General features: G+C 51.8%; 7 protein-coding genes across 7 annotated transcripts; 4 read left to right on the plus strand and 3 right to left on the minus strand.

Moving 5' to 3' along the window:
- Positions 1-273: 273 nt before the first annotated feature.
- PG985_008479 (uncharacterized protein) lies at positions 274-1,200 on the minus strand (the record flags this gene model as incomplete). The annotated part of the gene is made up of 1 exon (XM_066828247.1): positions 274-1,200. One exon carries the CDS (start codon positions 1,198-1,200, stop codon positions 274-276), a length of 927 nt encoding a protein of 308 aa, XP_066683159.1.
- A 2,594-nt stretch (positions 1,201-3,794) lies between these two features.
- Positions 3,795-4,652, plus strand: PG985_008480 (uncharacterized protein; the record flags this gene model as incomplete). Its single annotated transcript, XM_066828248.1, has 2 exons — positions 3,795-3,892; positions 3,968-4,652. 2 exons carry the CDS (start codon positions 3,795-3,797, stop codon positions 4,650-4,652), a joined length of 783 nt encoding a protein of 260 aa, XP_066683160.1.
- A 2,852-nt stretch (positions 4,653-7,504) lies between these two features.
- PG985_008481 (uncharacterized protein) lies at positions 7,505-8,748 on the plus strand (the record flags this gene model as incomplete). The annotated part of the gene is made up of 3 exons (XM_066828249.1): positions 7,505-7,764; positions 7,834-8,221; positions 8,296-8,748. 3 exons carry the CDS (start codon positions 7,505-7,507, stop codon positions 8,746-8,748), a joined length of 1,101 nt encoding a protein of 366 aa, XP_066683161.1.
- A 639-nt stretch (positions 8,749-9,387) lies between these two features.
- On the minus strand, positions 9,388-18,168 carry PG985_008482 (polyketide synthase PksD; the record flags this gene model as incomplete). The annotated part of the gene is made up of 12 exons (XM_066828250.1): positions 9,388-10,623; positions 10,693-11,200; positions 11,272-14,423; positions 14,565-15,728; positions 15,845-15,887; positions 15,934-16,469; positions 16,617-16,704; positions 16,779-16,869; positions 16,986-17,328; positions 17,413-17,681; positions 17,779-17,884; positions 17,977-18,168. The coding sequence occupies 12 exons, from the start codon at positions 18,166-18,168 to the stop codon at positions 9,388-9,390; spliced, it is 7,728 nt and encodes a 2,575-aa protein (XP_066683162.1).
- Positions 18,169-18,552: 384 nt separating this feature from the next.
- PG985_008483 (cytochrome P450) lies at positions 18,553-20,552 on the plus strand (the record flags this gene model as incomplete). The annotated part of the gene is made up of 5 exons (XM_066828251.1): positions 18,553-18,741; positions 18,807-18,957; positions 19,028-19,087; positions 19,165-19,779; positions 19,840-20,552. 5 exons carry the CDS (start codon positions 18,553-18,555, stop codon positions 20,550-20,552), a joined length of 1,728 nt encoding a protein of 575 aa, XP_066683163.1.
- A 1,404-nt stretch (positions 20,553-21,956) lies between these two features.
- Positions 21,957-23,518, minus strand: PG985_008484 (uncharacterized protein; the record flags this gene model as incomplete). Its single annotated transcript, XM_066828252.1, has 5 exons — positions 21,957-22,470; positions 22,571-22,956; positions 23,027-23,134; positions 23,193-23,227; positions 23,281-23,518. The coding sequence occupies 5 exons, from the start codon at positions 23,516-23,518 to the stop codon at positions 21,957-21,959; spliced, it is 1,281 nt and encodes a 426-aa protein (XP_066683164.1).
- A 600-nt stretch (positions 23,519-24,118) lies between these two features.
- Positions 24,119-26,166, plus strand: PG985_008485 (MFS multidrug transporter-like protein; the record flags this gene model as incomplete). Its single annotated transcript, XM_066828253.1, has 4 exons — positions 24,119-24,461; positions 24,547-24,670; positions 24,765-25,346; positions 25,395-26,166. 4 exons carry the CDS (start codon positions 24,119-24,121, stop codon positions 26,164-26,166), a joined length of 1,821 nt encoding a protein of 606 aa, XP_066683165.1.
- Between the last annotated feature and the right edge of the window lie 1,151 nt (positions 26,167-27,317).

Raw genomic sequence — 27,317 nt, forward strand, 5'->3', positions numbered from 1 at the left:
GATTCTGGGGGTGCCATGCGCCAGACCCCGCCCCGCCTGTGGTAGGTATGTCCTTTCATCCTGCAGAGCGATCCTTCCCCTCATGCACCACAATGAACTAGACGCGGGGTTTAGTGTCGGTGCTATGCAAGTCGGTATTCTTAACCTCATGTTTCGAAAAGATATCCCGGTTTCCGAGAAGTTCGCTAGCAAACCGACGGATGTTCATCAGACTTCTCTATGTTGGCATTGGCGAGTGCTCCTGTATCTGGACCTGTTGATGCCCGAATATCTTCACTCCTGGGTGTCTCTCAGGGTGTTAAAAGAGACGAAGTCCTTCAGGTCCCGCAGCATATCGTTCGAGTACCAGTGTCCAAGCCCTTCGTACTCCTTCCATGTCACCTGCAGTCCCAATTCGGTGAGGGTATCCCTGGCCTGCCTGCCTGATACGACATCGACCTTGTCATCCAAGACTCCATGCCCAAGGAAAACGGGAGTCACATCCGATGCAACTCCGTCATGTGTGATGTTATCATCAGTAACTAGCTCAATCTGGTCTCTGAGCCAAGTTGCAGCTTCGTCGACCGGACGCTCCTCATTCTGGGTCTCGTCTTCGTCATCTTCGTCACGCTGAAATGGGTCGAAGTCACCATCTTCCACCTCAGGGAGACTCGTGACTAGACTACTCAGTCGGTATGCGTACGGGAGCCAACCGGCCATACCCACGAAAGCGCCCAGGGGTTCGCCACCCCAGAGAAGCAGGGCGACCAGAGACGCAGCGCAACCCTGACTGAGACCTCCGAAGAAGACATCCTTGGAACCGCCCGGCACCAAGTCAATCTCAGCGCGCAGAAGCTGATGCAGGAATGCGGTGGTCTCTCGGAGCCCCGGACCCTGTAGCTCCTCGCGTTCTATGGCCGGTGGCTCCAGATCCCAGCTGTCGAACCACTGGTGCGTGAGCGCACGCTTGTAGAGGGTGGCCCGACGCCGGGGGGCAGACGGGAAGACGAAGCGGGCATGCGGAAAAGCTGTTGCGAGAGATTGTATTTTGGACCGAGTCGTTTCTGGTGAAGATGGTGTTGTGATTACGGGAGACATGGGTGTGTCTAAAAGGGGCGGCCCAAATGCGCCGGCCGACGAGCCCCGCCCATGAAGGATAACGAAGGTCTGTTGGTGGGGTAGTGACAGTGGAGGGATGACGAGTGGCTTTGGATAATCCATGCTTGCCCTTCACAACTCGGTAGCTTCCCTGGTATGACACCAGAGAGCGCTCCGTACTCGTTAAAGGCATACGAACCATCCGAGGACCGCGATATATATGTGGTGTCAAGTGGGGCGGTGATGCGCTGGAGAAAGTGGAATGAAGTGGCACAGTTCCCCAGGAGATGTATTGGGCCCTAAAGTTTAGGCAACACACCCCTCACTCACTAACCACCAACCAACAGTGCGGGACGGAGGGTATTGCAGGTACCTCTAACAGTATATCCCCTTACCACCTGTTAAATCCACACATGGATGCAGTCAGTCACCCCAGCTACCATGCCGGTGGCCACGAACTTTCCAGCAATACAAATTCAACCACATAGTTGACAGGTTCTAGGTCATCACTGGTATACTACCATGCTCTCAGCACTTCCCATGGCGCGACAGCAGTGGAAAAGTTTGGTGACTGTCGCCAGCTAAGGGGTCATTGGTGCCAACAGCCCAATGTAGCTTGCCTCAAGGAGTAGCTCTGGTCGCCAACGTTGCTGGCTCCATGAGGAGACATTCCTCGGCTGACTCCGTTGTTGACCGCAGCTGACGCCCCGGGTTGCTTTGGTGAATATTCGTCTGTTGGATTATCGCCACCGAGCAGCCGAATGTTCTCTGCCAGAATCCTGCACTGCTTGCCCGGGTTTGATATCCCACGGACCCTAAGAAGATTACCGGTGGTGTTGCCCCCTAGCCGCACGAACGTTTGCGCAGCCTCGTCATTCGGTAGTCGATCAAGATGGATGAAAGTCAGCTCATCGTGCAGCTCATGCGACTCTGGTTATAGAGCCTCTGCCGCCCCCGCATGCATGACGGCAGGTCTTGCTTTGAAGCAGTCGCGCACCGCCCAATGCAAGATGCGTGACGAAGTCGTGCTTAGGCCGTCCTTAGAAGAGACTTCAAGTCCAGTTGTCGTAACAGTGTTAAGGTGTTTAGATGGAGTCTGCAGCACGGCTAGGTGCTCTCAGTCTGAGGATCGAGAGATCCTGTTGTTAGCGGACCAGTGTAAGAGATCTTAGATATCGCGAGCGCTTTTCCATCGCCTAACGGAGAGCGCATCATGGGAGGCCACGACTCCTCGGGCTCACAGGGGCTATCTAAAGCTGCATTGTCAATTTCGGCTTCGGAATCGCGCAAAAGTCCTTCCAGAGTACATTGCTGACAGCATAAAGTCTTCAAGCAGTGCAGGCAGCTTGAATAAGACAGGCACGATCCAAGATCACTTAATCACCCGGACTCATGTTTTGCCCGTTCACAGGACAACAGTTACCCGGTGGTCTTGCGGAGAGTCCGGCCTAGAAATCTGGTTGCTGCAAGTTGGGTAGTTGAAAATTCTCTCTTACGTATAGCGGCCTACGAGGTGACGCGAAATATCTCCTTTGGAGCGATCGCTGCCACACTCGCGGCATGCGAATGATACGGAGGATGGTAGTGAGACCACAGGGGCCGCTGGGCCTCGGTCTGCAATCTTGCATGCACATGAGGCTGTGCGCTGTAAAGCCGTCATGTTTGCCAGCTTGCACGGTGAAGATGGATGGGGGTATGCGATGAAAGTGAGATAAACGCAATAATGAACCACGGAATGAAGTTTGTCCATCACCCCCAATTCATGGTTGCACTTGCATTGATGTGATGGATGGATTTGATGGATCATGTAGGTAACCTATCCCCTGGTCCCCCTCATATACCATTCAGGTGCCATGGCTTGCAGTGATCGGTTCCAGGGACAGGGAATGCGGCCGGGGTTGGTAATAAGGTATTAACAGCAGGGATTCTTTGGTATATGCATTACGCATGGTATTTTGAAGCTGTATAGGGAGTTTGAGCACAGAGAAGGAAGGTGCAATCATGTACGGCCCAAATGGGCTGGTCCAAGTTGTAGTCCTTCCCTAAACTAGTTCAATAGAACTCGGAAAGAGCAGTCGCATGTACGAACAGATGACCCGTCAAAACTCTCGATTGTGCTGATCAATTGGAGATATTACGGATAGGCCCGTGATGTCGCGGATTCCGCACAATGCATGGTATGCGCGAAGCGTTCCTGTTTTCCTGAAAACATCAGGCCTGGACGGGACTCCAAGCTTGATTCGAGAATGAAAGTGGAAGCAGCAATGCGCTATTCTGCAAGCCACTTGGGCGGGCTCCCTCTTCCCTCAACCCCGCGCCACAGCTGGTGGTGGGTGTTGGGTGGGTTTGGCCCGAACTAATGGGGAATGGCGCGGTGCCTTGATTTTGAGCTTCAATTTTCAGCATCTGCCTGGCCGCGCGTGCGAAATCAACCATAGACTGACTATATCGATGCCCAGGGCTCCAATTTGCAACTCATCCCGTCGTCTACTGCTTTTATTTTCATCGTCTCGACCGCGGAAAACTGTGATGAGATGACGTATCCTGGGCCGCAAGATTCTAGCAAGCGCGGTGAGTGCGTGCACAACAAAAGTCCCGTCCGTCCGTTCGTCCGCCCAGACAGAACATCCAAGCTGATCCTAAGCGCATAGATAAACGATAGCCTTGCCTAAGAACCCAGAACCACTTTCCAGAGTGCCGTTCTGATGCCCAGAGATATGTCTGACAGTGAACGTACGGGCGCAACTTTTGCTCTCTGTCACCCCGAGGAGGCGCCTTCTCAATCACAGCAGTCACATGACGAACATGCCTGGAGGTAGGTCAACAAGCAGCTGTCTCATCCCGTGTAGCACAATCCATGGCAATGGCATACAGTCGCTAAGATAAGTAGGCATGGTTCCCCCGGAGCTGATCCCGGCCCTGCACGTCTGAGTGCCTCTTCTCGCGCAGTGGGTGTCTACGCCTGCCCAGAGTGCGGTGAAAAGTTGACACGCCTAGACTCCATGGCCCGTCACAGGAGATCAAGGCACCGCATCGGTAGACAATATTACTGTCGTCATCCGCAATGTAAAGGTAAAAGTCGAAGTTTTGGCCGCTTCGACAACTTCAAGCGGCACATGGAGACCTCTCATTCAATAATTGTGTCTCCCGGAAGCGCCAACGAAGACGATGGCGATGACGACGCCATTCGCGAGAGCACACAACGCTCATTCCATCCCCCGCCACCATCTTCCAGCAACGCGCCAGTCGTTCGGCCAACAGCAGATAGCCAGGTATCCCCTATAGCCGCACCAGTGAATCAGCACTCGCAATTGCGTCAGCCCAGGGCAACCCCTGTCAACAATGGCAAACCGCTCATTACCAAACCTAACATTTTGCCAGACCTTCGGTCTACGGACCGGGAAGATCTCGAGTCCCTCGAAAAGCATGAGCTCATCCGCAGACTTCGCTCCAAGCTTATGGAATGTGAGCAGCTTCAACATCAGTGTCATGTTTTGACTCTCGAGAGGGATGAGTATGCCGAAGCTTACAGAATGTCGGAAAACGGTCGGATGCAGCGCGGCGAACGAGAATGAAGCTGTCCACCGATTTTGCTGCTCGTCTGAGCTTGCAAGTCCGGCCATGATGTGCAGGGACCACGAGGTACTTGTTCGGGCCTCGGAATCCCGTCAGCGGCACCTAGCCCAATGCCAGACTTCCTTGCAGGCTCTTTGCGCCATTTCTCTTGACTTTGCTCTCTGCTGAAGAGGACGGCAATCTCATAACGATGCGAGTTATCGATTGCTAGATAGCTTTGGTACGGTGCACAGGCACCTCTGGTTTCCCGTAACTTCGGGAACTTCCTCCCGAAGTTGATGAATGGGGCAGCAATGGATCAACAACGGGCTAGCAAAGGGACCGGACCCTTCGTTCGTCCATGACACCCATTGGCATTAGTCCTAACGCCAACTGTTCTAGGGTAACATATTACTATGACGAAAACCGCCAAGACAGTACGGCAAATACGGCAATGTCACCTTGGAACTGGACGCCTGGTAATCGTTATGCGGCCGCAAAGGATAGGGACAACGAATGTGTATAGCTATCTATTGGATCTCGGCTCCTTCAAGTAAGTCATGTCGTCCGGGTAGTGTTAATGTTACAACTCGATTACCCGCCATATACTCCCAAGCAAAGAATGTGTGAGGCTACATGGGTCTCGACCATACAGGCAGCCATCACGGACGGGCGTTGCTGTTGCGTGTGGAAACAGCAAGATCAGCGGTGCTCATTGTCCAACACGCGCAGGACCCTGGGGGCCTAAGGGTTGGTCACTGGGGAACGAGCGGCGACGCGTGCATCGCCCTGCTATTTTCTCTAAAATCAGCCGCCGCGACGAACAGTCACTTGGCCCACGAAAAGGAGTCGCATTTTACCAATCTTGGTCTCGTTTATTTTATCTTTATCGCTCTGCTCAATTGGCACGGGCTCGAAGCTGCCATGGGCAAAGCGGGTCCCGGAAACCCGGGTTGGTCCCAGCACAACGGTCTAGAATCGAGTGCTGTCAAAATTGCATTTACGGGGACCACTGACAGAGATTGCGCGCGTTGCGCTCGAGCTTCTTGGCGATTTAAAGTCACGACCACCGTTTGAACACCCCTGGCTTGTGTGAGGCTGTAGTTCAGACACCGGGGGAGAAAGCCGGGGATGATCGTACGATTTTCCCTGATGACAACGACCTTGGGCTGTAGGGCTGTCGCGCGGCGAACAAGGTCGCAGGCTTCGATAACACCATAAGGAATGGCGTGCACCACCTCAGCTCAGCCTGTATATGGCTCAGCCTCAACCCCATCCCTGCTCTATGTAGCAGTTTACTGCTCGAAACAGTCCCTGCTCGATCCAGTTGTGATTAGCCATTGCTGCAAATTTGGTTGATCGCCGGATCTCTAAAGGCCATGCTGGCGGGCTGGTCTCCGACTGCTGCTGTGACTTGCAAGGATGCGGATCCTTAGCCATTCGAGCCATGCGGACTGGCCCAGAACCGTCATCAAGGATACTGAGTAAGTCGTCAAATGAAACATCTCATACAAATCCTACCAGAGTCTAGGTATGTGGGTATGCCAAAAATGACGGCGTGCTGCTAGTACTGCTAGCGACCATCATCTAGCTCCCATTCCCCCGAGCCGGTCTACGCTAGATTTACAGAGAAAATTACGAAGCACCAGACGTCAATGAGAACAGTGCCTACCGTCTACAGCGAGATCCGGTTGTGGTAGGTAGTAGATTCCCTGTTTTCCTGTCTACCAGTCCGTCTTCGAGGCGCGGTTGGCAGATCCGTCGCCTTCTAGCTACACTAATGGCAGCAGATATTTCCAATCTATTTGATCTGAATAAGGCTTAGTCAAGGCACATCAACCAGACTGTCGGTACTAGTGGTAGTCTGACAATACCAAGAGTAAGGGTTCAAAACAGAAAACGAGAGGCACAAAGAAAGCAAATCAAGGGGAAGAGATGGTGCCATTTCAGCTCCCAAAGCTGAACTACAGAGACAAGTAAGCCGCGGTCATAGGCAACCGCAAATATCGTTTCAGTCAAGAGCCGTGACATCTTGGGGCTTACTATGCCTTACCTCGAACAGTGTGGGCCACCTGGGTCACAACTAGCGCGCATCTCGGGAGGAAAATATCCTGCATCTGCATCGGATCTGGTGCCCTACAACAGGTAACAGTGGCCCCTGTTGAGTGGCATGCCCCCTCTCTATGTCTGTGCTGACCCCTGGGGGATCTGCAGCTTTAGAGAGCCCCGGCAGGGTGATCCAAGTCATCCGGGGTTAGTCAGGAGTAGACTGATCAGAGCGATGTTGCTACCCAGCAGCCCGGGCCCCCGTCAAGGCCTTAGATGCCCCCCACTTGGCGGCTGATACCTCATCGCGCCGCTTTCATTGGATGAGTGGTATAGTCAACTAGTTGCTGGTGGTCTAGTGTATTATAGTGCAAGCGTTCCTCTCCTACCACACGGCGGCGGGGGGCAAAGAAGCTACCAGCAGCGCCAAATAAACCATCGCAATATGGCAGTGCCATGAGCGCGGTCCGATACCAGGGATCCTCCCTACATCCACCTCGTGGGACTTGAGCGAGTCAGCACGCAACGAGAAGCCGGAACACCTCTGCCAGTCCACATAAGGAAGGTCTCCTGTCCGATCTGATCGCCGAGAGCTCAACTATAGTCCTTGGCATCCGCCGACACACTCCTTTATCAACTATCTGCCTCTCGTTTTCTATATTTCCTTTCCCTGGCCCCTTCTCTCTCTCGGTGTCTTCCTTCCATTCCTTCTTTCCACACGCATTTACGCCGACCACGACCACCCCGACCCTTCGGGCCTCTCCTATTAGTAATTATACTATAACCGGCGCCGACAGGACAGGCAAGTAGTGATCAGTCAGTCACAATGGGGGGCTTCCTTGTACCCGACACGTTTGTGGCGCAAGCGCCCAGCAACACCGACATGAACGTTGCGTCCATCATCTGGGGCATCTCGCTCGCGGCGGGCCTGTTCACGGCCTCCAAGGCCCGGAAGCAGACGTGGGGCGTGTACAAGCGGACGGGCAGTGTCAACGCCTACATCATCATGGTGTGGTTGAGCTGGACCGGTAGCTCCATCATTGGTATCGTCAGTTGGCTGTATCTTTGGGGCACCATTGAGACCTCGTAAGCACATCCCCCATCCCCCATGATGACTTGGTCAAGTTACAAGACTAACCATGCCCGTGCCTGCAGTTTCTGGCTGTTCTTCTTCCTCCTCGTCGCCTGGGTCTTCCAGGTCCAGTGCATCATCCAAATCATCATCAACCGTATCTCGCTGCTTATGCGGGACCGCACCGTCGTCAACCGCATGATCTGGGGCTGCGCGCTCGGCCTCGGCGTCATCAACGTCAGCGTCTTCTGCATCTGGATCCCGGCCCGCCTGCAAATCTCGCCCACCTTTGTGCACATCAACGAGATCTGGGACCGCATGGAGAAGGCCATCTTCTGCATCATGGACGTCATCCTCAATGTCTACTTTGTCTACCTTGTCCGCTCGCGCCTCATCTCCAACGGTCTCTCCAAGTACAACCGCCTCTTCAAATTCAACATCTTCATGATTTTCGTTTCCATGTCTCTGGACGTAAGTTTTAGATCCCATTTACCTCCTTCTCCATACCTATATAGAGTCGGTCGACTAATAAACGCCCCAAACAGATTGTCCTGATCGGTGTCATGTCTCTCGGACAGGGTTTCATCTACGTGCAGTTCCACCCGCTCGTGTATATCCTCAAGCTGCACATCGAGCTCAACATGGCCGACCTGATCGGCAAGATCGTCAAGTCGGAGAACAACGGCAGCTCGTACCCGTCGACGGGCGGCAACAAGCGCAGCGGCGGCAAGTCCGGGGGCGGCGTCGGCGGCAACGCCACCGGCACCCACAACGGCCCTCACACCGGTGGCTTCCGCATGGCCACCCTCATCACGGCGAACCGCGACTTCGACAGCAACCACCCTGCCGGCGCCAACGGCAGCGCCAAGGGCGGCATGGCGGGCATCCAGAAGACGACCGAGGTGCGCCACGTCATCGACGAGGACGCCGAGAGCCGGACCAGCTCCACCACCGAGTTGCAGAAGGACTACTCGCAGAAGGACTACGCCATGGTTTAGGGAAACAAACACTCAGATACCCAAACATCTACCTACCACCCTCTTTATTGTATAGTAGTAGTACTAGCCCCCGGACGAGTCTGGCCTACCACTCTTTGGCAGACTCCGTCCGGTAATATGTAAAAACAGAGAAAAAGAAAAAGAAAGGTCGTGTGCGACTGGTACCCAATAACACTCGTTTCAATTGGACACTTGACGCACATTGACTGGTGCGTAATGATAATACTTAATGGAAAAACATATAAAATACAATTTTTAATACGTCTTGTTTAGACTTCGAGAAGTAATCGTATCGACGAAGACATACATGTGTGTAGTGCTGAAAGACAGGTACCCTACCACAACCCAGCGACCCGTCCCATTAGGGCCAAGTATCCTACCCCGCCAACCCGCCAACCAGTAGGGGCAACACCACTTTAGCACCCGATCTGATCTCACCACCTAGGTACAATGACCACAATGGTCGCTGATAAAAATACAGGCCTCAACTCAGCCAACCCAGTCTGCTTGAAGTCCTTGGAGCATTGCGGGAAGTATGAATCACTGCCATTGGATCTCAATCGTTCCGATATTTGCCTTTCCATTTCAATCTAATAGGCTATCTAGACCCCGCCGTCTCTCATGATCAGTAGTATGAGTTTAATCCGCTGTGTCACCAGGCCCCATTTCTAGCTCTGCTGCCTTGTTCGTCACCTGGCGACCAAGGTCCGCAATGGTTGTCCCTCCCAAGATGTCAAATACAGCGATTTCCACATCATAGTCCTTTCGCATCCAGTTTCGCAGCTCCACAGCCATGAGCGAGTCAACACCATAGCTTGACACTGGCCTGCCGGCATCCACATCGTCTATCTCCACGTCCAAGGCGCGGGCCAGCCTGCTCCTTATCGCGTCAATGACGGTGCTGCACTTCTCGTCGAAAGAGGTTGCCGCTCGGAAACGAGCACCAGCATCCATAGCTTGCGACTCTGAAGTCACAATACCAGAGCCGACGGCGTGAGTACCAGAACGGCTCCTGAATGCGTCGAAGAGGGGGGTGCTCATCGACGCCGGGATCATCTCACCGTGCCTGGCCAAGTCTGCTGGAGTCACCGCTCCGACAAGCAGCTGGCTCTGGCTAGAGATGCCGCTTCGTCTGGGGAGATCAGGTTCCAGGGCCGACCACCTAGCGGGGTCACAGTAGTGATCCAGCACTGCGATCAAGTCCGAGCACCTAACTCCTGCAATGTCTTGGGCTCCCTCCCACTTCCGCCGGTAGTCTTCGCGCTCACTCACGATGCCTGCATCGAGAAGCCAGCCAAGATCCAGTGAGACCGAGATACCTTGGTACCCGTTGGCTTCGGTGCGAGCTTTGGCCAATGCGTCCTGGAATGCACAGCCGGCGGCGTAGTTACTCTGGCCCATGGCGCCATATACCCCCACCAGTGAAGATAGCATTATAAAGTAATCCATGTCGCGAGGGAGAAGAGTGTGTGCATTCCAACTTGACTGCACCTTGGACTGGAGAGCGGCAGTCCACTGGCCGTGAGTCATGTTACTGAAGATGGCATCTTGAAGTGACATTGCTGAGTTAATGCACCCTTTGATCGGGACTTGCGGGTTTGAAGAGGCGTAACTTTCCAGTACCTTTGAGAACTCATCAATAGATGAGACGTCGCATTTGGGCGTTGTTATGCAGACTCCTTCGTCTCTCAGCTTCGCTACGATGTCCGAGGCGGCTTGGGATGAAATTCCTGAGCGTGAGGGAACGAGCAAGTTTCGTGCACCTTTACGTGCCATCCACTCAATTACAACACGGCCCAACCCCCCAAGTCCACCGATAACAACATAGGTCACTTCGGCATTGAAGCGCCATGCGCTTCTATGAACCAGATATTTCTACATTCGTGTCAGCTTTTGGTCGATAATAGCCGTAATAGCAGAAGGGTTGACAATGTCCACACTCACAGTGACTTGATCACACTTCGTCCCGGTTATGACGATGCGTCCGGTATTGTTCCCGCTCTGCATGAACCGGAAAGCATTTTCGGTCTCTGCTAGCGGATAAAGGTGCAAAGGTTTGGGCCCTTTCAACAGACCGTCGGTGATGAGCTCCATCGCTTTGTGGAAGAGTTCCCCTGCCAGCTTGACGTTCGTTTTCACGATCGAGACTAGGTCCATGGCGGCGAAGGTGATGTTCTTGGCAAATGTGCCCATGGGGAGCGAAGAGTTGGCCATGATATCAGCTTTGCCAATCTCGATGAATCGCCCAAATGGGGCAATGCATTCCCAGCTTGCTCGGAGGCCCTCCCCTGCGAGTGAGTTCAAAACAACGTCGACTCCCCTTCCATTCGTTACACGTCTAACGCCATTTGCGAATGATGTGTCGCGGCTGTAGAATATGTGTTCTCTCTGTAAATGGAACTCTTCCACAAGCAGACGTTTCTTATCTTCCGAACCCACGGTCGCAAAAATTCTATCAAGAGTCAGATCCAGTAAGGCCAGAAGACAGACAATGTATATGAAATAGGAAATAGGGAAACTCACTCTGCTCCGATCATTTGAGCGATGCCTATTGCCATCTGCCCTGTCCCACCTGCAGCGGAGTGGATCAACACTGTCTCCCCCTTTTGCAGCCGCGCAAGGTTGACCAGGCTATGCCAAGCTGTTATGGCCGGGTTCACATGCGATACTGCATCAATACAAGAGAGTGTGTCGGGGATCTTATGCACGGCCTGCAGTTTGCTGCGGGGATGGCTTCTCATTGAACCGAGCATGCCCATGACAACGCGATCGCCAGGTTTGACGTGCCCAGAGCCTGCAGAGCCAACGCGTGTGACTTTACCGGCGCATTCGTAGCCAAGCTCATCGGCTCCACGGAGCTTTCCAAGGGCGATGAATACATCCCGAAAGCTGATGGGCCATGCTTCGGCTTCTATCTCCACCTCGTCTGCAAGCAGCTCATTCTGGTGACTTTGATCCTCGACAAATCGCAGTGAGTCCAGCACACCTGTATGTTCGACTTGCAGCACCAAAGATGGACCGGACCCCCATTCCTCCGTTCTCTTAAGGGGCCGTATGTGCGACACCCGCTCTTCATCAAGCTGTTTTGCATGCACCATCCGGCCGACAGTGATATGGCCATCTTGAACAATGAACTCGACCTCGGAGCAGTCTCGAGACTCGCTTCCTTTGAACGATAAATGGAGTATCTCTGACACAAAAGCGGCTACTTCAGCCTGCTTGTAAGTGTGTGCCTGGTTGATGCTGAGAGTGACAATGTGTTTGTCGCTTTCCTCGGAGCGGATTGTGCGTAACATGCCTGTTGCGACCCCACTCTGGGGATCAATTGGCAAGCCATCATTAACATCGGCTTCACCTACAACGGCAGTTTCATTGACGGATACAGAGACCCACAAGATGTTCTTCGATCCGTGAATGAGTCTTTGTAGATTCTCGAACCTTTGAGCGTCTAGATTTGTGAGCTGGGAGTACCCGAAATCGATGAGAGATACGACGACATCGCTGGGTGATGATTCCCATCCCTGCTCGATCGCGTCAAAGTCCACGACTTGCTTGACCTCGAATTCTCGTTGAAGCTCTCTTGTCAGGGAAGACTCATCGACTGAACCCCGATCAGTGACAAGTACGAGCTGCGGTCGGGCCTGGTGTGACACATCGGGCTGGCTCTGGAGCGTCAAATGTTCTTCGGGTGTAGCTTTTGCGACCATGATAGTGCCAATATGGTGTGCGTCATCCTGGAAATCCTTCAATGCAAGATCGATTGCATGAAAGCCGTTATCCTGGAGCACCTGGTTCCATCGCTCTTGCGTCAACAACGGGCTACCTTGGCGCCAGTTTTCAGTAGAAAGCCACCAGCCTTCCAGTGCTCCAAACGCAATATTGATGCATGCGGTTTGTGTTGAGGTTGTTTCCTGCAATATCAAGTACCCTTCCGGCTTCAGTAGTGCTCGAAGATTTCGCAATGCCTTCGAGAGATTCGACGTGGCGTGGAGCACGCTGCCAGCGAAGATGAAATCGTAGCCTCCGATGTCCAATCCGGGGTGCCCATCGCTCGGGTCATGCTCAATATCCCATTGCATGAACTTCATCCTGTCCAGGTGGTTTTGGAACTGGGCTTGGGCATTGCCAACCAATGACGCCGATATATCCGTAAAAACATACTCGGCGAACGAGCTACCGCCTGTTGCCTCCTCGATGTCTTGCAGAGCAGATAGTATATGCCGCGTAAAGCTTCCCGTGCCCGCGCCGACCTCGAGGATCCTTTGCCTTGGATTCTCGTGCGAGGCTATGTTAAGGAAGTTTTGGAAGCCGCCAGAGAGCATATGAAATCCGTAGACACTGGCATAGAACTTCTCAGCCGCGTTTGACGCGAACATGAGCTCTAGAGGGTTCACCTCTCCGCGAAGAATGGATGGGAGCGCACGAGCGAAGGTTGGGAAGAGTGACCACTGAGGATACTCCAATTCGCACTCCAGGATGGCGGCGTCAAGTGAGGAAAGACTGAGCTCATCGTTTTTCTCTTGATTCCCGAGTGTCGCATGGTTGTGATCAGACTGCTGATCTAATGCGTTGACATATTTGCTGAAATAAGCGGGGAGGGCGCTCATCTGAGAAGTTGAGACGGTCTGCCGGGCTTGTATGGCGGCTGAACGCATGACCTTTTCAATCTTGGGGAAGAAGTTCGCAAAGGCATGGACCTCCGAGTCATAGTTGTCCAATCGGAAGGATGTTGTGTCGCATATCTTCTGCACTTCACCCGGCGCGAGGGAACACAGCTTTGGTTTCCACGCAATGCGATACAGAAGCCTGCGGTCCACTACAGCATCGTCGTTCTTCTCTTTTCGGGATATCTCGGCACCTTTAACATTCTCAATAGAACATAATGGTGTGTTGTCATCCGCTAAAGCCCAGAAATTCATGAACGGGCCTCCTTCGTCAGGGGTTCCGTTGACGATACCAGCCACGTTCACCGTTCTGGTCGTCTGAGACCATACTTTATTAGACATCCAGACTTTTCCCATCCGGCGAGGGATCACTGTTGCGGTATCCCCAAGGTCTTTGGGTGCTGCGGCCAGCAATACCTGAAGAACTCCATCCAAGATAGCTGGGTGGACAGGGCTATCGCCTGCTTGCTCGTGCTGGGCGGGATCCCAGCTGACTTTCCCCGTGCCGGATGCCTGACCGACTGGGTCGCAGTTCGCTTCAGTCACGACAGTGAAAGATGGGCCGTACCGAAAACCGTACTTAAAGAAGCGTTTATAGAATGTTTGTATGTCGAGCGGCTGGGTGCAAGCGGAGTGGATTGTCCTTGAGAGACTGCGAATCCGCTCGTCCTCCAATGCCCTCTCGTGCCCGGCCGGTGTTGTGATATCTTCTTCGAATTGTACCTGGACCTGGGCGTTGCATGTTTCCGTCACATGACCGTTGTTATGACTGAAGATACGGAACTGGAACCATGTTGATTCCTTCGCGCCCACCCCCTGGATAGAGTCAAGGTGAACTTCCGTCTCGACGGCGTCTCGGGTCGTGTCACCGACTCTGAGCGGGGCCAGTAGCTGGAGATTTCTGAACTCGAAACCCGAGATCTTGCGGCCTGTGGTACCGACTGTTTGCCGGACGGCTTCAATGGCGATGACAAGACTTCCTGCACCAGGAACCACCAGAGTGCCAGTAACCTGTGTCCTCAGCGTTAGTCCAAGGACTCGAAAGTGTATGAATACAGATGCAGGAGGTACTGCACAAGGCATAGATTATAGATAAGATGGTTTAAGGAGACGACATATGGAGGATGGGTGTCATTTCACACAAAAACTTACATGATGTTCACCAAGCCACGGCATAGTCTCGCCACAAAGCCAGTTCCTCCATCGTGGCCTGAGTGGGTTCCAATCATGCGCCCGTCTGCCAAGCAAAAACCCCGGCGAGGCTTCTCGCAACCTCCAGTCCTTACTCATCCGCGACTCGTCCCAGTATCGGCGGGTATGATCAAACGGGTAAGATGGACAATCGACTAAGTAAGGATGCTTTCGTTGGTTTTGATGGTTTGCGGCAGTGACTGAAACTAGGTATCCGAGGCAAAACAGATTGCCAACCAGGTTAAGGGTTGAGTGTATTGGTGAAATCGAGCGCTGAATCCAGGCGTGATAGCGGAGCTGGGGACAAGTGTCCCTCACTGGTCGACGCAGAGCCGCATGGGGGCCGACCTCGACCACATCAGTGATCGTGAATGGTTTGGTCAGGCTTCCCGTACCGACTGAGCATGACTTCGTTGTCAAGCTGGTCAACTTGGCTAAGGCATGCGAAAAGCGTACAGGCGATGTTAGATTGTTGACCCAGTACTGGGGTGTTGCTAGTTCCTCTGGCCCTGAGACTTTTCCGGTAACCGAGCTAACGAAGATGGCTGAGCCTTTTCCGGAGCCCGGTGTAATGAAGCCAATACTAGCAGCGTAGTCCTCGGCCATGAGTTGCATGGACGGAGAGTGGTACGCAACCCCTGTGGTGAGATTCTGAGCAAAAATGCCCTTCTTGTCAAGGTCCTTTTTGACGATATCGACCAGGTCTACTGGTCCTGCCAGCGTGACGTTCTCCGGGCTGTTGACACACGCCAAACATACCGATCTACCGTCCGATGTATCGAGGCCAAGACCTTCCAGATACTCCGGTACTTCGGCTTCGCGAAGATTAGCGGACAGCATCGCACCTGGTGTACCAGCCACACAAAGTTGACGAGCCAAGCTGCCCGTCAGCTTTCCCCTGTAGTATGCCACTTTACAGGCGGATTCATATGACAAAGCAGCCATAGCGTATGCTGCGGCAATCTCGCCGCTAGAGTGACCAACAACGGCCGAGGGTGTGATTTTGAAGCTTTCTAGGAGGTCAACAAGACCGATCTGCAGCGCGGTGCAAACCGGTTGGCTGCAGTCGGGAGTGTTGATTCTCCCTGCGTCCGAAATAACATCTGCCAGCATCTTAGCCAAAAGCTTTACACCATCATGTAAGGGTATTTGTTAATGACTTACCAAAAAGAGACCAGTCGCACCCCAAGCTCATGAATATCTCATCAGACCTCCGCAGACTTTGCTCAAAGATAGCGTACCTCATCAAGGCCAACCCCATACCAGCATACTGGGCTCCTTGACCTGTAAAGATGAAAGCGATCCCAGTCTCACCAGACCTCACGCGTACCGGCTTCTCAGTTTCGAAGAACACCGCAGAATTCGCAGGCGTATGGTTTGTGAGCTTGTCGGAGGGGCCCCGGAATCATTTTCGACCACTGCGAATGACCTCCACGACATGATGCTCCTTCGGGCGGCCAATGTATACGCAAGCTGGTCAATCTTATGGCGGCGATTGATAATATGCTTGGAATAGTAATCGCCATACGATTGCAACATGCGATGAATGGCTGCTTCGTCTGCGGCACTCCATATCAAGAGTCTAGGAATCGATGTAGTTGGGTGGTCGCCATTTACGGCATCACTGAACGCGATGCAGCCCGTACAATGGATCTCGTCGGCTGTGGACACACTGGTTTCGTTGAGATGGGTCCCGGTAGAGATCAGATTGTTAATGGAGCGATAGAAACCGTGAATGCCATGTGCTTGCATGTAGTGGAAGGCATCGTCAACGATGACATGAGTATTGGCACCTCCAAACCCGAATGAGTTGACAGAAACGCGCCTCTGACCCAAACCAGGCCATCGGGTCTTCACAGTGGGGATCTGACGGAAAATAGTCGTACATTAGTAAGCCGCCATTTCTGCAGCTAGATATGTTTCGATGCAGGAAAGGGACATACCATTATGTTGTCCGTAGCGATGTCAATATTCGGATTCAGTGTCTCGAACAATGCTTGCGGGGGGGATTACCCCTCGTTCGATCATCATCACAGCTTTGACAACGCTGGCGGGACCGCTGGATCCTTCAAGATGGCCAACGTTCGCCTTTATGGATCCCCTGAGACCATGGGTAAGTTTGGAATCAAGCATGTTACGATGGAGGAAAGCTGGTGCTGTGAACAAGACACGTACACATATAGAGGGTTTCCAGGGGTCCGCTTCTTTCCAAATACTCCTCCAATGGCTTTGACCTCGATTGGATCACCCGTTGGCGTCCCAGTACCTAGGCGAAAGTCATCAGTTCATTTCTCTTGGACATAAGGGGGGCCTGAGTGAGCAAGTCTTTCGGGAGGTACATACAAAACACTTGGAGGCGAAGAACTTAGATATGTCACTCACCATGTGCTTCCACGTACGTGGTATGGTTCAGGTCAAGGCCCGCTTTAGCATATGCAAATCGTATGAGATCGGCTTGTGCTTGGCTGCTGGGCTGTGTAAGTCCTGGTGTCTTGCCGTCCTGATTTGAGGCCGTCGCTCGCACAATAGCTCGTACGACATCTCCGTCATGCACAGCACGTCGTAAAGGCTTCAAGTAGAGTGCAACGACACCCTCTCCCCTTCCGTAGCCATTGGCACGAGCGTCGAAACTGTGACAACAGCCGTCGGGAGAAAGGAAGTTCAAGTTGGCCAGCTGGAGAGATGGTTCGGGACTCAAAAGGGTACTGGATCCGATGACTAATGCCTAGACATGCTGTCAGCAAATTCTTCAATTAAATAGAGAGCAAAAATGGTTATAGACCAAAGTATCTGAAGACATTGGACTTACCGCCTTGCAGTTCCCAGTCAGGATACTCTGACACGCCAGATCTAGAGCCGTGAGGCCACTGGAGCATGCTGTGTCAATATGAACGCTAGGTCCCCGAAGGTCAAAGAACCAGCTGATCTTGTTTGGCAGCATGGTGGCTGCATGTCCAGAAATGATCATCCTGGGGACCGTGTCAGCATCCTTGGCTGCCATGAGCGTCCAGTCATCCGCCATGGATGCAGCATAGACAGCAGTGAGACTCCCGCGAAGTTGTTCAACCGGTATACCAGCTAAATGTGTTGTAATTAGCAAGCCATCCCAAAAGCTCGAACGAAAAGAGTAACCTGCCATTCTCAAAAGCGTGATAAGCGGCCTCCAGGGAATGACGCTGCCTAGGGCTCATCGAGGCAGCTTCCTTGGCAGTGATTGAGAAGAAAGGGGCGTCGAAAACCCCCGGATCTTCTCTCATGAAGTGAGCATAATGGCTAGGAAGCTTTGGTGAGTGCAGATATAAATGCTTAGCGGAATTGAATCGACATAGTAGAATAATGACGGAGAGTAAGTGTAAGATATGATGGGTCTTACTGTGTTTGGTTTCCTTGATTGATCGTCATGGAATGCGTCCGTAGTCGTGCGATCCGGTGGCCATTTTGTCTTGACATTGGTCCCCTTCTCCAGAATGCCCCATAGACCCTTCTCGTCGACAGCATCCTGGGGCATCCTGAATGAGAACCCAGTGATGGCGATTGGCTCCACGGGGAGCTGTTGAGCATCCATTGAGAGGCACTTAGTACGAATACTAGGAGTAGAATGTATGAAGTAATGATGAAGCAAAACTTTGGCTGTTGATGTGGATGGACCTCGGTGAAAGTGCTTCGGTGAAAGTACGTCTGAAATACCCTCTCGCTACTTGACCTTTTATACCTCGACATCGCTTAATTACTACTGACATGTAGGACCATATACAAAGTTACATTCTCAGCAGGTACCTATCTAGGTTCTCAAACTGCCCATCTTGGTCCATGTCTACGGTACTTGTCATATCCGATATGTTGCCTAATTCGTCTTAATGCAACTGCTTTAAATTCATCCCATTTCCTCTACGAGTAAGGTTGGCTTCTTACCCAATTACGTTAGTTACCCGAATTTTACTTCGATATAATGTCGGACACATTTCTGCCCAATGTTCGTGTTACCCCTTACCTAGCTATATATGTAACACTCCTTCAGGTCAAGTGCAACCCGAAAGGACGCTGCATGCTCTGTTCTCTTTTCACAACGTTCAACTACGCTGCTGAACACATCATGGACACGGCAATTCAGTATTTCGCGATCTTCGCCATCACACTGGTATGAGCTCATCCGCCAAAAGAAATTGCCTTCACTAACCACCAGCTCTTGCTGTTTCTTATTAGATCGTCTACGGTATCAGCTCTCGCCTGGTTCTCAGTCCTTTGAAGGAGTATCCAGGTCCATTGCTGGCAAGACTTACCAATGGCTATGCTGGCTGGCACGCCATCAAGGGAGATGTTCACCTCGTGACATACTTGGATCACCTCAGATATGGTAAGATCGCGGTTCAATCGACCAGTCTGGGCGTATACTTTCACTCCACCATGCTGACTATAAATATTAGGCCCTGTTGTCAGACAAGGTCCGAATCGACTCGTTTTCAACACCTTGACTGCCGCCCAGGGTAAGTATCAACCCCGTGCTCAATCAGATCTGGCAAGGCTCCTACTGGGCAGAGGACTAAAGATTTCACTGCGTCAGACATATACCTAAGCAATCGAGTCGTGAAGTCCTCGATATATGTCCTCACTCGCTTCCGACGCCGTCCAAGTGTCTTTACAGAGCTTGACAAGACAGAGCATCGTCGTCGCCGCAAGGCTGTTGGGCAAGCCATATCTGAGCGCTCGATGCGAGACTTCGAACCCACAATGTTATCCCAGATCGACGTGTTCCTTGCACAGCTCCTTCGCTCTAGCCAGAAGCAAGAAACTGTCGATATGACGACGCGATGCAAGTACCTCGCAATGGATGTTATCGGGCTCATCGCATTCGGCTGTTCCTGGAACATACAGACAGAAGAGGCATTGCGAATACTACCTCGGGCGTTCAGCGCCCTGACCGCCAGAGTGTACTTGTTCATGAATTGGCCCAAGACGCACTTCATTGATCCAGGTGTGCAGTGGTTCATCAAGGAACGCGTTGAAAAGTTCCGCAAGATTCTTGCCGGGATGATATCTGATCGGATGGCACTACCCATTGACGCGCGTCACGACCTTTTCTCATTCGTCGCAAACGATGAAGCGGTTGGAGAGATGCAACACGAAGGCATCCGGACGAGCGAACTCTGGGGCGAGGCGGGTGTGTTCGTTAATGCAGGTCAGTTTGTGACAGCCTTATTTGCTTGGTGGTACTAATGAGTCGCTTGCGGGCCAACAGGGGGTACGACCACAGGAACAGCCATGTCCGCCGTCTTTTATTACCTTTCACGCCACCCCTCTGTCTACGCCCAACTCGCCAGTGAGATTCGGACAACATTCTCTTCAGGCAGTGAAATCCGACAAGGGCACCAACTCACGAGCTGCAAGTACCTCCGTGCTGTCATCGATGAAACGCTGCGCATCTGCCCCCCAACACCCGGTGTGGGGTGGCGGGAGAAGGATCCTCTGTCCCCCGAGCCTCTCGTTGTTGATGGTCACGTCATCCCACCCGGAACTTTGGTTGGGGTGGGGACCTACAGCTTGATGCACAACCCGGAGTACTTCCCAGAGCCTTTTTCGTTCCAACCCCAAAGATGGCTGGAAAGCGGGGGCGAGGAGAGTCCCGAGGCGACGGAAGCACGAGCCGTTATGCGGCGTGCTTTCATCCCGTTTAGCTTGGGAGATCGCGCCTGTGCAGGGAAGGCTGTTGCGTACCTTGAGCTGAGCCTGACGGTCGCCAAGACAATGTGGTATTTCGACTTTGAGAAAGCACCCGGAGAGGAGGGTAAGCTGGGAAGTGGACGGTTGGGGGCCAAAGGGGGAAGAGACCGGTCAAATGAGTACCAGCTCTACGATAGATTCATGGCAGACCACGAAGGCCCGAATCTGGTTTTTCGGGCAAGAGGGGAGCATTCGGAAGAACTGATCAAGGTGAACGAGCCTGATGTTTAGATGAAATGAGTGCGTTGATTGGCTTGTTATGGATGTGCTTTTGGGTGCATATATTACATATGCATTGAACATTCGGGTTTGCAGTTGAAACAGTAGACGTGGGCAGTAAAGTGGGGTAGGTAGTCTTTCCTCTATGCAACACAGTCTTTTCCTCTAATGCAAGCTTTGGTGTGACATGAAACAAGATGTGATAAGGCTGTTGGTTCACTGTCAACCTAGTTCCCGACAGCTTGGGCTGAAGGATAGCTCCCGCCTTCCCGCCTGTGGCTTACTGGTTGCAACGCATTGGCTGCATTTAGGAATTAAGCCGTCACATATAGTGGATTCGCAGCTCACTGTCACCTGGCTACCTGGACTTGTACTATCTTTGGGACATATCGGCACGAGATGATACCCCAGGAAGTGACAGTTCAGGCTGAGCAGAAAGTGATCGGCATCGGCAGAATCGAGCGCGCACCTGTCAATATGCGCTAATCATGCTTATCACTTTCCTATATTTCGTAGCCCAAATTCTCTGCGGGTGTCTGGATACCACCCTCCACGCCTCACTTACGCGTTAGTTACATTTGAAGTAGTAGCCCACGGAGTCAACGCAATCAATCACAGTGCCTCGTTGGTTCCATTAAGTTCGACGTACGCCAGCCGGCGCTAATATTACTTTTTCCCCTCAAAGCCTGCCGCATGCCATGACTCTTCGGAGGGATTGTAATTGGCAGTGTTAAAGTGTGAGTGAGTACCTTGTACACAACTGTGGCATTGATTGGCCTGCCGGCTATTCTACCGTAAGTGGGGGCGATGCACATGTTACTTTTTCGGCAAGCGCTTATCAACACAAATGTACACCTTCGGCACATCAATGGATCGGTCCGCAGTCTTCAGCGTGCCTTCGGAGTAATATCTACCTTTTAGGACGGTGTTGGCTCAAGGACTTATCTTTTTCCAAGGCAGTGCAACACGCAGCAGGGCTTGCGGCGGGTGTGAGCTCTCAGGGTCTTTTCGACGTCCGCCTTGTTCCAATCCTCGATTTTCCTCAGATCTTCACACTCAATCGTTATCACTTGATCCTTCGCGGGAGCAGCCGTCTTACGGCATAAGCAGAGCTTTAGCGGCCTTAGCAGGATAAGCGTATGTTTACTAAATGGAAGACTGCAATTGAGAGACTCCGGTAGAATTCTGGCGTTATTCAGTCCTCAACAGAAAACCAATTTCAAGTTGTTTGTAGACAAAATGCATATAAGTGAACAAGTGGATTTTGAAATATATAGTTGAGTATATATCAGAAACTAAAGTGACAACAATAGTAAATGTAGCTAAACTATCCCAGGGAGTGACCATTCGCAAAGGGACTGTTGGGATCATGGCATCAGGCCGATGTCTTTCTCTCCGAGTCGAAACTTCTCCGTGTTAACTACCCCTACCATCAAGCCATGGATGTTGACGCTCAATCATCTGCTCGTTAGCGGCCTTCGATGCTGAATCTTCCCTTGTATCCAAGACGGTAGTCTTTAAGATAGATCTCTCCTGCTGGGTGTGGCATGGCGTTGGGTCAACAACAGCTGTGTGGATGGCGCCTGCCTCCACATCTTCCAAGTCTTGGGTCTCCATCAGGGCTAGTTCCGTTGCGGTCGGTTTCCGCACTCTGCCCTCACCTCCACCGCCTCCGATAGTTCGCACTATACGCTTGTCATTGACCTGCTCATAGTTGCAGACGTCTTGCGTGCTGTCCCCTAATCGGCTCCACGAGCGGATGACCAATACAACCCCCGAAAGGAAGTTATGGTTTTTGAAAGCCTTGGGGATCGCAGGGGCAGCGAACACCATCATTACACAGGCTGATTCGCCGTAGGCCCATATAAGGGCCACCGAGCCGCCAGAAGTTGTGTTTCCTACATAGTCGAGAACCATGTTTGCGTGGACTCTTCCAGCTGCACAGGCAACGACACTTATTGGTTAATATTAGCAAAGAATTCGGGCACAACCACAAGATCATCAGGGTTGAGTGGGAAATGGGTACACACAGCAAGCCGATGGAGAAGATTAGTGACACGCCTACTCTCCTCTGTCGTGTCATTTTCAGTTTCCAGATTATCGGTTGCGGCAGTAGCAAAATAAGGATATCCAAAAAGAGGTTGATGAAGGTAGTGGCGACGTCAGTAGATTTCTGCTCTGAGCAAGTGCCTTGGAGCCAGGGCCGCCAAATCTTCGTGACTGGCTTGCATCTAAAGATAGTCATAATGAAGGCTATAGTGTAAGCCAGAATATTGATGGTTGCCATGGCTGTGGTGGCCCAGAAGAACCAGTTCCTCTTCTTCGTTGGGACAAAAATGCTCTTCCATTCAAGAAGGATGGCCGTTTTTGCGAACAGCATGACGAACGCGTAGATGAGACGGTAGATCCAGAGGTCCTAGATAGTAACAAGACGTATTGGTAAGCCCTGATCCACTGCGAACAAATTACATCGGCAAGAGACTGACTCTGGTCCATTCGTTGGATGCTCCAAGTGTGATGTTCCACTCGTCAACCATGAAGCCGTATGAAGTTATCATACGCAAAAACATCGCAGTGAGACCGATGAACACGATCTTTTCATTACGTTAGCCCATGAAGGTTTGCTTGGGTACAAAGATGAAGTGAGCTCACGTATGCACCGAGGCCAAGATCTGCGTTGTGAATACCTAGTAAGCAGACTGATCTCGCCATCCGGGATTCATATATAGCAATAACTCACAATCTTCAAGTTTGAATGCTCGGACAACGGCGACTCTTGAGTACATGCGAAGTGATCCAGTTATAACAACCATAACAAGGAAGGTGACGACGATTGGAATGCCAATATCGTTATTCGTAGGAGGGTTGTCAAAGTTGGGCACTATACCGTCTGGCGGTTCAACAGCTGGGTGATTGGCCAGGGCCTCTGCTTGCTGGGAGGGGGTCAGTGAGCCCCAGTTGCCATAGTCCTGTTCCATGCTTGCTTGGGTGTTGACTGAGTCTCTAACTCTTGTAGGTCGGGCTGTAGCGTTTGGTCTATCCTGGTGCTCTTGGATGAGGATGTTTGTCAACTATGAACATCAGAGTCCTGGACACAACTGTAGGATTTATTCTGAGACAATATTGGCGTTGGTATTTCTTTGGCTAGAATGCCGGCAACCATCCCGAGTTGGGGGCTACGGTGCCAAGGGATCCAAGGAGGGGAACAGGGGGGCGACGTGGTGGTCGCTTGCCGCCCGGCTGCAGTGTTGCCAACCAACAACATCCGGAAATTAATGCCCCCAACTCGCTCGTCATGCCAATTTTGGAGGAAGTTCACAGTACTTAATCTGCCAGGCTGAATTAATTGAATTAAGCTGATTATATTAGTATATTAATATTTTGAAATAATAATGTGATCTTATGTGACTCTCATAAGCTCCCCGTTGGGCGTTTCAATATTTGATCGGCATTACGGTTGTCGGCGGGGGAGGTCGTACGTTACCTGGAGCTTCCCCTTCAACATCGCCCATCGCACCCCGAATGGTTCTTTTCCCCCTTTGACTTCGTTTTCACCATTGCCAGACTCATGACCGATCATGGAGACACCCAATGTTCATTCCGGCTCCGAAGAGAAGAGCGCCAATGACTTACCGGTCAATAACCATCGAATCGAAAATGGAGCCGTGATGCCCCAGGACTCAAACCTCCCTGGCGTGATGGACAATAGAGGAATGGCAAGTAACCGCAATACCGCCATCACCAGCAGCCACCTCCATGGCCTACGTCTGGTGATGGTAACTTTTCTCAATGCCACCATGCTCTTTCTAGTTCAGATTGAGATATTTATCGTGACCACGTCGTTGGTCGCAATCGCCGAAGAGTTGGGCGACTTCGATGCGGCGAGCTGGATTCTGGCCAGTTACTTTTTGGGATACGTTAGTATGTGTCCACTCTCACTCAATGCCAAAAAAGAGAAGCCCTCTTCAGAATGTCGCGATATATATCTAATGAGTCTCATTTCCAGGTTTCGTTGTCATTGTGGCCAAATTAAGCGACATATTCGGCCGCAAGCCAGTTTACATGTTCACCATCTTAATGTTCACCCTTTTCTCAGGCTGTTGTGCAGCCGCTAAGACCATGCCACAGCTGTGAGTAGTCTACTTCACGTTCTGTTCCACCCCCTCTTCCCAGTGATTCTCGAGTTTCCAAACGAACATGTTATCATCTGCTAACAATCTGTAGTATCATCTTACGTGCATTCCAAGGCGTGGGTGGTGGTGGGAGTTTCGCGCTTGCTACCATCGTGACCATTGAGATTGTACCCCCAGAGGGATACCCCACGCAAATGACTTATATGGGCATTGCAGTCATGTTGGCCCTAGTTCTGGGCCCCATAGCCGGTGGTGGCATCAGCTCTGTCACAACTTGGAGATGGATTTTTCTGTTCAATGTCCCGGTCGGCGTGGTCGGGTTCGTATTGGCTATGATAGGAATTCCTACCGGCTTCCCTCATCATCACAACAAAGCACTAGCAACTCAGCCAGCCAAAGTTTCACCGCGACGCAAGTCAGCTCTGACCAGATTGGACATACCTGGCTGTGTGCTGCTTCTTCTCGCCACCATGTCTATCGTTTCTGCGTTCCAGGAGGCCGGCTTGCGTTTTCCATGGGGATCTGCCTACTTTATCGCTCTTCTGGTCGGCTCTGTTGGGCTTTGGCTCGTCCTAGTGACCTGGGAACGCCGTGTAACGCTCACAGACGCGACCCGCGAGCCTGTCCTTCCTTGGCGCTTTCTTACCAGCCGTTCCATGGTGGGCACACTCCTGTGAGTTACCACGTTTCAAACATACATGTTCATAAACTGCGCTAACAGTTGGATAAAAAGTGGCATTTTCCTCCAAGGTGGTCCCTTGACAGTTACCAACTTGCAGATACCTCAAAGGTTCCAGTTGATTAGCGGTCTCACGAGCCTGGATGCTGGCGTGCGTCTAATTCCATTTGGAGCTGGACTGTCAGCAGGTACGATACTCAGTGCCAATGTGACCAAGAAATCCAAGATTCCAGCGGTATACAGTGTGTTGGTTGGGGCGGTGCTCCAAATTGTTGGATATGCACTTTTGGCCAGCAGTGGGTCGTATGTCGGCATCCCTCCTGCCGTGTATGCCTACCAAGTTATTGCTGGGTTGGGCTGTGGCATCAGTTTTCAGACGCTCATTCTTCTCATTCCCTTTGTTGCTGAAAAGCGCGATCACGGTGAGTCTTCATTACCATCCCGACTCAAATCCATCTCTGCATGCCAGAATCTGACTGCGATCGTTGAAGCCGTGGGTATGGGTGCAGCAAACCAGTTTCGAGCCATAGGAAGCACGGTCATGGTAGCCGTGACCACCGCTCTTTTCAACGGATTCGTGTTTCCCCGTCTGTCGGCGCTCGGAATCTCTGACCCCAATCGAGTTATAGAGACATATAGCCAAAGCGGGACCAAGATACCGCCGGAAATTTGGGATGAGGCAATTAGTATTCTGTCTCAAGGCTATAATCGTCAAATGTATGCCCTTGTCGCATGTGGTGCTGCTCAAGCTTTTTCTGCGTTACTCTTATGGAAACGGGATCAGGCAGAGATGCCGGGAAGAGAGGTGTCATAGTTAATATGAGGACAACTGCTTGTAGCGGCTTTGGGACGTGGGTTGGGCGAAATTGCTACCTGCGGCTGTTGATGAGACTATGGGCGAGAAGCAGTTGGCAATTGTGGCAAATGTTGTGCGATTCAATGCCCCCCAAGTCAGTTTGAGGATGTAGGGGCATGGCGATTCTTTTCAATCTAGAGCTCAATGATTTCTTAATAAATACGCTGCAGCGAATGATTGGATACCCGGAGCTTGGGACTGAACTCCAAGAGAGCCGTGATGTTTAGTTGTGGGATTTGAGGAATTTAATAATGCTTGCGTTCAATGACCCTGTTAAGTACTTTAGGTACCTATGCTGGGGGGTGTCGACAGATGGCTCAGTCCTACATAGTATGCTCCGGGTTAGCTGTGCACCTCACCAACGCCGCTAGCGAGATTCTTCCAGGTCGATTCTAAAACGTGTTGCCAGCCTGAGCAGTAATTACCATGAGGCATGCGTATCTTAAACATTGAAAAGGATTGGGAAATGAAGAATTGCATGCTCTTCTGCTGGCTTGCAGCGATGGGAGCTCGATTAACGTGTAATTGTCGGGTTCAGGTTAGGTTATCTCCTTCGCGACCACGACCCGCTCAGCTGTAAAACCAGGCCTGAGAGTGGGATACCACCATCCTCGCCAGATACGTGAACCTAAGTATATCGACTACATGATTTAATATACACTTGACTATGACCTGCCTTTTTGTGTTCCGAGAATATGAATCCAATCGTATAGGTACTCTCTGAAGAGCAGCAGATACGCGAAGTTATTGTCGTGCCTGCTGTCTTGCGTCATTTACTCACACAGAGAGAGGCGAGCGAGCAGCCCGTCTTCTGGATTGGGTGTCATTTTTCATGACTCGTGCGCCTAGACCGCATTCTGGGCAAGATATCCGCTCGAAACCTGGAGCAATTGTGGGAGTGGTAGAGGATCAGACATATGCGGGGTAACTGTAAGCTGGAGCACGCTTGGCGAACGCAGGCGGCACTCGAAACAGGGAGAAGGTCCGCAGCCGGTCGCCCGGATCCGAAAAAGAACCTACTAGTAGGTTCAAGCACAGGCCAGCTGGCGAGCCTATTAAATTGGAATTTAATAGGAATTAAAAGGTTAGAATATTTTAAAACTTTGGAA

The sequence above is a fragment of the Apiospora marii genome (genome assembly GCF_038362585.1).
Source record: "Apiospora marii strain CBS 49790 chromosome Unknown utg000005l_segment0_segment0, whole genome shotgun sequence".
Taxonomy (NCBI): Eukaryota; Fungi; Ascomycota; class Sordariomycetes; order Amphisphaeriales; family Apiosporaceae; genus Apiospora; species Apiospora marii.